The 10,844-nt window shown below is 47.0% G+C and overlaps 1 protein-coding gene across 1 annotated transcript; it reads left to right on the top strand.

The window, feature by feature from the left end:
• The first annotated feature begins 8,292 nt into the window (after positions 1-8,292).
• LOC120699557 lies at positions 8,293-10,644 on the top strand. The gene is made up of 2 exons (XM_039983567.1): positions 8,293-8,568; positions 8,678-10,644. Exon 2 carries the CDS (start codon positions 8,761-8,763, stop codon positions 9,727-9,729), a length of 969 nt encoding a protein of 322 aa, XP_039839501.1. The 5' UTR covers positions 8,293-8,568; positions 8,678-8,760; the 3' UTR covers positions 9,730-10,644.
• Positions 10,645-10,844: the final 200 nt, after the last annotated feature.

The following is a 10,844-nucleotide window of genomic DNA, read 5'->3' on the forward strand; positions in this document are numbered from 1 at the left end:
CCAAAAGAATGGATTTTTAATATTTGGAAAAAAGGATGATGACTAATCTGTTGGAGATGCTCCATACGTTTAATCTTCTTCTTCTCCAGTCTCCAGCCAAACATACCTCTATTTTCATGGTGGTTGAAACTCACAGAAACTAGCGCCGGAGAATTCGTCAGCCACTAGGTATGACGTCCGCCATAGCTCGCCGTACTGGTGTCTCCTCCACCACTGGTTGTCGATGGTGGGGGTTGGCAGCCAAGGGAGGTGGTGACTCGATAGTCGATAGTGGTGGCAGTGATGGTGGTTGCGCGCGCTTCAGCTGGGTAGAGTCGTGGAGGCTCGGATCGATATCTCAATCCGACCGTGTGGAGTTCCGTTGAGGCTCGTGTCGATGTCCCAATCCGACCGGGTACATTCTTGAGTTTGAGTGGTGTAGTCATATTGATGGCCCAATCCAACCGTCCAATGTGCGGTGCTTGTCGATGTCCCAATCCGATTGGCCATAGTTGTAGGTGTTGTAGTTGCGGTGTACGATTTTTGGATCTGGTTTATCTATAAATCGGATCAATTGTCTTCTTATTAATATAAGCCGAAACCACAAGGTTCATGATCTTTTGAATGAAAATAAATATATAGAGCAAATGTATACTATCACGAGCCACTTCACTACTGGAAAACAAACCATCCGTCCACCAAATACTCCCTCTGTATTTGTTTATTTGTCGTTTCCGACAGAAGTTTCTTCACAAAAACAACTAAATCCTTTTGTCTTAACGACAAATAAATAGAATCGGAGGGAGTATACCAGTAGGCACAAGTACCGGATCCGATGCCTACCGGTATATTTACGGTGGATGGACAGGTCGGAGGCCTTTAGCCGGTTGATAACATTGGTGGATAACATCAACTGGTACTAAAACATATATTTTAAGTACTAGTTGGTATTATTAGTGGGTACAAATGTCTACACCTACATTAGTTCTGGTTCGTGTTACTAACTGGTATAATGTACAACCTTTGGTATCGTTTAGTGGTATCGTTTAGTGTTATCACTCTGTACTAAAGGATCGTTCACGGGTTAATTTAAAAAGAAAGCATCTCTCCTAGTCACAACTGCTATGTAGGTGAGATGATAAAAAAGTAGAGTGGGGCAGTTCTAAGTTTGAATCATTTCGCGTAAAAAATCACCTCGAATCCCTTCCAGTGACCTCAATTTGCATCAATTGCCGACAGCGTCAAGCGTGGTAGCTTCGATTTGCATCAATATAATTGCCGACAACATCATTACATCAAGCGTGGTAGCTTCAATCCTATAGGCTGTACCGCTGTAGCATGCTTGTGGATGTGTAGTGGCTCGGCGCACTACTACAAAAAAGATTTTTAGTGGCGGGTAAAAACGCTGCTAAAAATACCTTTTTAGGGGCGGATAACGAAACCGCTCCTAAAAACCTATTTGCAGAGGCAGACCACCCCTGACCCGCCCCTGAAAACCTATTTGTAGGGGCGGTCCACCCCTTGACCCGCCCTGAAAATAAATTTATAGGGGAGCACAAATTGATTTTCAGGGGCGGGTCAGGGGGTGGCCCACCCCTGAAAATCCATTTACAGGAGCGGGCCACCGCCCCTGGAAAGTTCTTTCCCGCCCGCCAAAAAATTCGCCTATTCAAATTTGAAAATATCAATTATGTTTCCCGCTATTATTATTTGCAATGTGCATTCCCGTCAATTTTGATCATGCAATCTAGTTAGCGATCGAGACATGGAATATGTTCAGTAACTAGAAATTCTTATGCATACAAAATTAAATTATATGAAACCAAACATCATTACAATACATCATCAAAGATGTTTCTCTTGGAGCTGGTCACTGTGTGTCTAAGATTGAATATGCAATTATTGAATTTATGGTAAATTTAAGTGCTAGTTACAATAAAAAAACAGTATGGACATATGCATATATCCCTAATAAAGAGTTGCCCCTTGTACGTTCGGGATCCGTAGTATATCTCCCTTGCTGCCACATATGCTCGCACATGTAGTACTCACAGTACACGGAACCCGCGGGTTGCTTGTGGCACGGGAACCTTGTGCACAGAGTCATTTTACTAGGTTTATCAGCGGGATGAGCTCCTCCTTTACGAATGTAGAACCTGTAAGCCGTGTCTTAAAATGAAAGAAATGTAAGTTAATTTATATATGTATACTTATCTAGAGAAATAAGCATGATGTGCATAGGAATAATAATAAGAAATTCACTCATAATTGTATACTTTTTATGAATTCTTCGTATCTCTTGGTTGACCAATCCAAGGAGTCCAATACGAGAATTTTTCTGAGCTTTGGTTGTATATGGAAAGCAATCTAGTGATTTCTGAGAAAGAAAATATTATGTAGGTTTTGTAGGCTTGGATCGGAGCAATGATTTATTATGAAATGGTTGATATTAGACTTACTGGATGTGGTATGGCGCATCCATGTCTTCCCATCGTGTCATCATAAGTGATATGTAGGCCGCAACATTTGTGATGGTCTCTTCATGAAATCTTTTTTGTTCCTTTTGTTTTTCCTTCTTGGTTTGAAATGCCTTTAGGTAGTCATCATTGTCCGTCATCCATTTTGGCGAGGCGTGCGCAGCCTCGCAAATCGCTGCGGGTCAAGGTATCGGACCTTTTTCTTTAAAATAATAGCATCATATATATGTTTGTATCCTGTAGAATATAATGTATGACAATTACATATTTATGCATATAATATAATACTTTATGTCATAATATAAAATGAATTAGTATCATGAGCACTTACATGCACCAGAGTCGAACCATTTCAATACCAAGTTCTTTGAGGCGGAACATATGCTGTATATCTGCAAAATCGAACATGACATCAAATATTCCTAGCCCCTTTGGTCCGAAAACATCAGGATGGTGCGGAGCATATATGGTTTTGAGCCCAAGTATACATGCCCTCTTGTACCAATTATGAAGCCTGTGCATAAAAGGAGGACAATCCCTTAGTGCCAAGTCCGGTAGCAAGTCTTTTCCGTGCGCAAACTTTATAGGATCCTCGTCCAAGTCTTGAATGTCATCAACCCCAATTAACATTTTGTGCTCTGTGTCAGTGCGGGGTGTTGAAAAGCCCGACCGTCTGCTGGCACTAGAAGTGGCTAGAATATCCTTGGACTTAGCCTTCTTAGACTTTGCATTAGACTTTATATTTGCGGTGTGCCATCTATTAACAATATCTGACCCTTCGTTGTCCTTTTGGTAAGGCCGCAGCATTCGAGGCAACAATGATTGGGCCATCGAAGGCTAGTGCAGTGGGGATGGCTCTCATGGTGGTGGTGATACGGGGGCTGTGGGGATGGCTCTCGTGGTGGTGATGATAGGGGGGCCTGTGGTGATGGCTCTTGTGGTGGTGGTGATGTTCAAGGTGGTTCTCGTAGTGATGGTGATGATTCTTATGAAACTGGAGCTGCTGGTGATGGCTGAGCCTGAGGTGATGGCTCTCGTGAAAATGGAGCTGCTGGTAATGCCTCTCGTGGTTGTGTTGATGCCAGGGCCTGAGCAGCCAAAGGTACCTGACCAACCAGTAAGATATCTCGTTTATGCCATAGAATGGTGGTACCGACACATTCTCCAAGGCAACTCTTTCCATCTGCAGTGGGGAAATCTATCTCGTTATCCTCATAGCTTGATTTTAAGTGTTGCTCTACTTCTACGCACACACATCCGATGGGGATCGTTTTTCCCTCAAATAAACCCCTAGCCGGATGCACCTGGGCCTTGGAAACTTCCTTTATCTTTCCACACTACAATACATATGGGCTTCTGCGATATTTCATTTATGTCACTGAAAGTGGTATTTTCGTCATCTTTCATAATCTGTGACAGTTGCGTGACGAAAATAGGTTCGTCGCCTATACCATGTCATAAAAGGTCTTCTGTGACGAAAACATATTTTTTCGCCATAAATCTTATGACAATTATTCTATCGTCACTAATTTATAACACCGTTTTTTCATCATTAAAGATCTATGAAACGTCACAAAATCTTGTACACAGATGATATGGCAATGATGTGGAGCTGACATGGCAGCATTTTTGTGGCGATTTCGTTCATCACAAAATATTCTATAGCCTATTTTCAGCCCATATATCATGACAGCGATGAAACAAATTCAAGCGCAAGCAATTTTTTCCAGGCTTAGTTTCATTGGCATATATCATTTTTAATCAAAACATTTACAAGTTACCAGACATATCGTCCTGAAGACATAAGGTACAATTCACACCCAAAGAAGAGATTACAGCCATTTATAACCACAGTAAAGAACACGAGTTATAGATAGACCAAAACCATTAGTCTCCTCTGTTGCCTTCTTCAAATTCCTACCTCTTCTAACTGCTTGTTACTGGATGCATCGGATCATCAACTGATCTCTTCTAACTGTTGGTTCCTTGTTACATCTAATCCTTAACCTGAAAAGAGCACATCACCAAAAACTTATAGCAGATAATATTGACATGGAAAAAAGAGGGTTATCCCAGATTCAAGGGCAAATCCAAGAACCCTATAAAATGCTCTGTATAACCATCACAACTGTCCATTCTAGGAAGCAAAGTTGTATCACCTCTAGATAGCAAAATACAATAGCACATCCATAGGATACAAGGCACTACATGGTATGTAGCAGAAAAAGTAGCCTCCAAATCACACTAAACAAAGAGATTAATAATGGATATGCAAGAATAGGTGATTGTTTGTTTTCTGAATTATCCAAAGTAGATGATGGGACAGAGCATTTGTCGGTACTCTGTAGCAGGGATACCCACTCTTACTGTAGCAAGACAGGACTCGCATAGTGATCCGTAACTATGCCATAAGGGGCGGAGCAGCCGGGCCCCACGGGTCAGGCTCTGACCTCACCGGGCCAACAGCCCCGGGCCCTCTCCCCGCTCTGGGACGGGTTCGGTGACACCACGTGTCCCTGAGGAAGGGAAGCTCCGAACCAACAGCCGAGGGCTCGGACCCCCCTTAGGGGTCCGGGACCTCCCGCGTCCATCCGGACCTCCCACGCTCGAAGAACCAACATACCGCCGGGGGGGGGGTCCGGGGCCACCACGTGTCCCGCAGGCGCGGGCACGGGTGCGGGTCTTCCGCTGGAGGACTCGTCCACTCACCGCATTCAATGCGGGTGGTTGAGGCATGTTCTGCCGCCGCGGCACGCGGGGCAGCCTTTGTCAGGCCTCACTGTAGACCGCGTATTACCGAGGTACACAGTGCAGCCGCCTGCGCCGCAGTCGCGCAGAGCCCGTCTGCCACATTAATTGGATACGATGGCACGACACTTTTCCATCATGCCGCCTACGCCGCAAGCTACACGGCCCGTTCAGCTACACTGCAGGCGATGCCGCAAGCTATGCCTGACGCCGTTTCGACAGGACAGCGCCTGGATATGCTGGACGGAGGATTCCCGCGGGTAGGCAAGGAAATCCAGGAATGAGATCTTCTCCGCCTGCAACGCCATAATGTATGAACAATACATTATTTTATACTACATTGATTGGGCCCACCTGTCGGGGACCCAGCGGCCATGTACGCGCCTCCCTTGAGATATAAAGGGGAGGCGCTCGCTACACAGGACAAGCACTCTCGAGCACACACAGATTCACGCTGGACTCAGCACAAGCTCACCCAGACTCAAGCAATACAACACACAGTGGACGTAGGGTATTACGCTCCGGTGGCCCGAACCACTCTAAACCGGCTGTGTTCATCGTGTTCTTGCAGGAGATCGAACTAGTCCTAGCTAAACCCTGAGTACTCACCCTCTGGGCTTAGGCGGGTGCATTCCGCCACCCGACTGTGGTTTACCACACCACGACAATTGGCGCGCTAGGTAGGGGGTCGTTGCTAGTTTCAGTTCATCTCTTGCTCGTCTCCATGGTTCGGGTGGACGATGTGGAGATGACAGAGGGTGTGGTGTCCTCAACGCCACACGCCTCTCACCTTCCTGCTCCAGGGGCAACCGTGACTGTGGAGCAGCCACTGTCGGCGGCGGTGCGCGCTGCACGTCGGCAAGAGTCAGGGCGCCCGTCAAGAGCTCCCTCACAAGCTGTGAGCGGCGGAGCGCTGGCGGCGGCTAGGGAGTTGCTTCGCAACCCTCCGGCTGCTGCAGCCTCACCAGACGCCCTGAGGCAGTGGCGGGACGACGTTGACCGTCTCCTCCATCTGGCTCAGGCCTCCCCAAGTTCTGCAAGGACTGGGCAACAACCTCCACCTGATAATGCGGTGGTACCCTACCACCGGCGCCAGGACGGTGCGTCGGCATCCGTGCGCTCCCCCACAGTGAGGGGTGCACGAACAGAAGACCTGCGGGTGGAGCTCAATCGCAGGCGCGCGGGTGAGGATGCCCGCATCTCTGTGGAGAGGGCGCGAGAGCGCCGTCTCAACATTGAGGGCCGCAACCTCAACGCCGACTTGGACGTGGCGGCGCCCAGGCCTCCGGTGAACGCCTAGATACAGGCGAGCACCCCGGTGGCTGGGGTGGGCTGTGCTGCGCTGGCAGAGCACCTCCGCGCGGTGGCTTGGCCATCCAAGTTCTGCCCGCACCTGCAGGAGAATTACGATGGTACCACTAACCCGTCGGAATTCCTGCATGATGAGGACATCACTCCTACGGATACAAACGACACTCCTCAAGATGATATACAAGGTCCTATTACTCGCGCACGTGCTCGACAATTGAACTTACAGGTGAGTTCGTTCCTAAGTAATGTTTATTGTGAATCTGAGAATAGATTGCTACCTAATGACTTAATTGTACTTAGGAACAAAGGAGAGGACCAGCAAGGGTGTGGAGAAGGCCTTGGAGGCGTGGAGGACCAGCAAGGACGTCCGGATCAAGATGGAGGCCCAAACCGATTCGACTTCGTTTCAGTTTCGGACTCCAGGAACAGGCCGCACTAAAACGGACGCCCAGGTTGCATACGGAGTCGGATTTGGGCGCACTTGATATGGATGGAAAGATAATTTCAAGACGCTTCCAATGGTTCTGGTTTCAGGCTCAAATTCATCCGGAGTCGACGGGAATCGTCTGTGGAAGTTGGCGTCCAGAATCTGTCCCGGTGCTGCGTCACTGTTTTTGGGCCGATGGCCCGTGTATCGTGTTGGAGCCCAATAGGGGCGCGTCCAGGAGGTCTTGCACGACCTAAACCCTTATTAATAGCCGCCGCCGCCATCGTGAGACTTGGGTTTTGCTTAGATTCATTCTGTCAAGAACAGTTGTCGCCGTTCATCGGTTTGTGAAACCCCAACTTGTGAGATTAATCAATCATCTGCAGAGTCACTCTATTTGAGCTGCGTTTCTTTCGAGTTCTTGCTTGTGTTCTTCGTTGCGCTTGCAGGGATTAGCCTTCTTGGCGAGGTCAACCGGGTTGTGACACGGTTGATAACCAGAGGAGTTGTGGTGCTAAGATTGCTGGATTCGGGTTTTAGGATCTGAAGCCGGATCGGTGTGTCTCGCTCCGCCTACAACGAGAGTTATCTAGAACCTGACGGAAGATCGGGAACCCACGTCCCCATTATTTGGTATCAGAGCCTCAGGTTTACTGTCAGGTTTTACATCTATCTTTAGTTCGAGTGTTTTTTTTGTTGTCTTTCGTCCCATAGTCCACGAAAAAGCCAAAACAAAAATTAGGGTTTAGTTTTCCCGTCCCATAGCCGTGTTTAGCCTTTTGCATAATTCTTTTTCAGAGTCCGTCGTGTTGAGTTTTGTGTCCTAGTTCATCGTCTTGTTGCTGGTTAGTTCGTGTTTTGGTCCAGTAGTGTTTTTCCATCCCCGCTGCCATCAGATCCACCATCGCTTACCACCCGATTTGGGTTTTGTTCTCCACAGAAACCCTAATCGGACCTCCGAACTTCAAACGGCCATAACTCTCGCATACGGATTCGGAATCAGGTGAAATTTAACTTTTCGGACAAGAGAAAAAAATTTCGCATCCGTCTGTCCCCGGGCTACGCCGGGTTGGGTGATTTCAGAATTGCAAAATTCGCATCAGAAAATTGTCTGTCGGAGCTCGGAAGTTTCTGCACGTTTTTTAAAGTTTTTGCAGAATTTCCATAGGCCACATCTTATAGCCGTTCGAGCTGAAATTTTGTGAGAAGCCTATTCTAGTGAGGCAGATTGACAAAAAAATATCAAAAAAAAAAGAAAAAAAAAGAAAAGTTGATTTCTACTAGTGCCTCCACCTCACGACGAGCTCCGTTGAGCCCGATTCAGTGCTGTTTATCGTATCCAACCTTGATCTTGATCCTGCTTGTTACCATTACTGTTCTAGGACACGTATAGGCCAGCAACTAGGACAAGTGTGCTTTTGGACCATTATTCAGCATTGCTATCTGATTTTGAATTGTGTTCCACATACTTATACTTTTGAGCCTCCCATAGCTACACATATTATCTTCAGATCATTACACCCAGAGGATCTTGCAATCTTGGTACCACTTCCTCACAGGTATCACGAACCGGCCACCGGTTGTACCGTCCACTGCTCGTGTTGGTAAGAACCTTGTAAGGGCTTGGTAAGACGCTCTCTTTAGTAGTGACCTTGAGAGGCACCACCACCTGAGTAGTCAGATTATTAGGGATAACCTTCACTGTTTGTTCCTGTTTCTGTGTCTACCATGGCAGGTGATGATGGAAGTGGGGGTCATACTCCCAAGGACTTCAACGAGTGTGTTAGCCAAGAACAGCTGGATGATGCCAAGAGAGAGATGCACGAGGTCGTCACCAAGGCAGTCACTGAGGCGATCATAGGCCTCAAGCTTGGTGAAATCATATCCACGGTTACTGACAGGATCGATGCGTTGGAGACTCGTCAACAGCACAATCAAGATGAGGACATGGTGTATGATGACCAAGGTAGTATAGATGAAGCGGCCACACGGGAAGCACGGCTACGCCGTCGTCTTCGCCGCAACACACAAGGTATGGGTGGTACTCACAACCACAATAACCAGCAAGGTAATCAGAATCGTGTACCCGATGATCCTTATGCTAAGGTTAAGTTTACAATACCTTCCTTTTCGGGATATTATGATGCTGACGGGTACCTTGATTGGGAGATGACAGTAGAGCAGAAATTTAGTGCACACCTTGTACCTGAGCAACATAGAGTTAGACAAGCCACTAGTGAGTTTAAAGATTTTGCTATCGTTTGGTGGACCGGTCTAATTGCTGAGGATGCTGCACCTACTACTTGGAATGATCTTAAGTCTGCTATGCGTGATAGATTTGTTCCCCCATCGTACCATAGAGATTTGCGTAAGAAATTGATGCGCTTAGAACAGGGAGATAAAACCGTGCAGGATTATTATGGTGAACTTCAAAAGGGTTTGATGCGTTGTGCCATAGTTGAGGGAACTGAGGATGCTATATGTAGATTTTACTCGGGCTTGAGGCGTGACATTCAGGACATTGTTGATTACAAAGAATTTCACACTGTCAACCAGTTGTTTCAGTTTGCCATGCTTGCAGAGAAGGAATTGCAGGGACGTGATTTGCAGAGCAGGAGCAAGGCCACCTACACCCCACGCTCGGCGCCATCTTCGGGGCTGACCAAGCCTGCCTCTTTTCGATCGCCCCCACCTGCGAGCAACAAGCGACCAGCAGCTTCGGAAGCTGCCACAACGCCAAAACCATCTCCTGCGCGTACTTCCGACTCAGGTAAAAAGTTTTTGTAGGAGCCAGCCAAGAGTTCGTCCTCCGTGTCCTCGACGGGAGGCACGACCGTTCAGTGCCACCGCTGCCATGGATTTGGACATGTGCGGAAGGATTGCCCAAGTCAGCGGGCATACATTGCTACCGAAGACGGCTACATTAGTGCCTCCGACATTGAAGATGATGATGAAGAAGAACCAGAAGAGGCTGCGGAGGCCGGGCATGTTCTGGGTAGCGAGAACACAGCAGCCTTCAGGAGCATCATTGTGAAGCGAGTGCTCAACATACAGGCACAACAACCAGAGAAGTTTCAGCGCCATAATTTGTTCCAGATTTTCTTCGTCATCAACAATCGGCGAGCGCGTGTCATCATTGATGGAGGTAGTTGCAATAATTTGGTGAGTTCAGATTTGGTCAAGAAGCTTGGCTTGGCCACACGTCCACACCCCCATCCATATTATATTCAGTGGTTTAATGATGCGGGGAAAGCTAAGGTAACACAATCTTGCAGAGTTTCTTTTTCCATTGGTTCATATGCTGATTCCGTAGATTGTGATGTTGTACCTATGGAGGCGTGTTCTCTTTTGTTGGGTCGACCTTGGGAATTTGATAATGATGCTTTACACCATGGTAGAAGTAATACTTACACCTTCATGCATAAGGGAAAGAAAATTACTTTACTTCCCATGACCCCTGCTGAAATTGTACAAGCTGAAAAAGAACGAGCTGCTACTTTGCATGAAACTACATCTGAAAATCAGCAAGTTGCTAATTCTGTTTACCCACCTAAAAATGATAAGTCTGCACCTATTTCCAAGACTAATGGGATTAAATTGAAGGGTGGAGTTTTACTTGCTAGAAAATGCGACCTTGCTGAAATCTCTGATGATGATGTTTGTTACACTTTGGTGTGCAAACAAACACTGTTTTCCCTTGATAATGATGTTCGCTCGATACCTCCTGTTGTCGCTAACCTTTTGCAGGAGTTTGAGGACATTTTTCCAGCTGACATACCTCCCGGGCTGCCACCTATGAGGGGAATTGAGCATCAGATCGACTTGATTCCGGGAGCGACTTTGCCTAACCGAGCTGCTTATCGAACCAACCCCGACGAGACTAAGGAAATTCAGCGCCAAGT

Source organism: Panicum virgatum, chromosome 3K, assembly GCF_016808335.1.
Source record: "Panicum virgatum strain AP13 chromosome 3K, P.virgatum_v5, whole genome shotgun sequence".
NCBI classification, from domain to species: domain Eukaryota; kingdom Viridiplantae; phylum Streptophyta; class Magnoliopsida; order Poales; family Poaceae; genus Panicum; species Panicum virgatum.

Excerpts from the sequence above, each read along its gene's own strand:
- LOC120699557 (XM_039983567.1), top strand. The coding sequence starts at position 8,761 with ATGCACGAGGTCGTCACCAAGGCAGTCACTGAGGCGATCATAGGCCTC.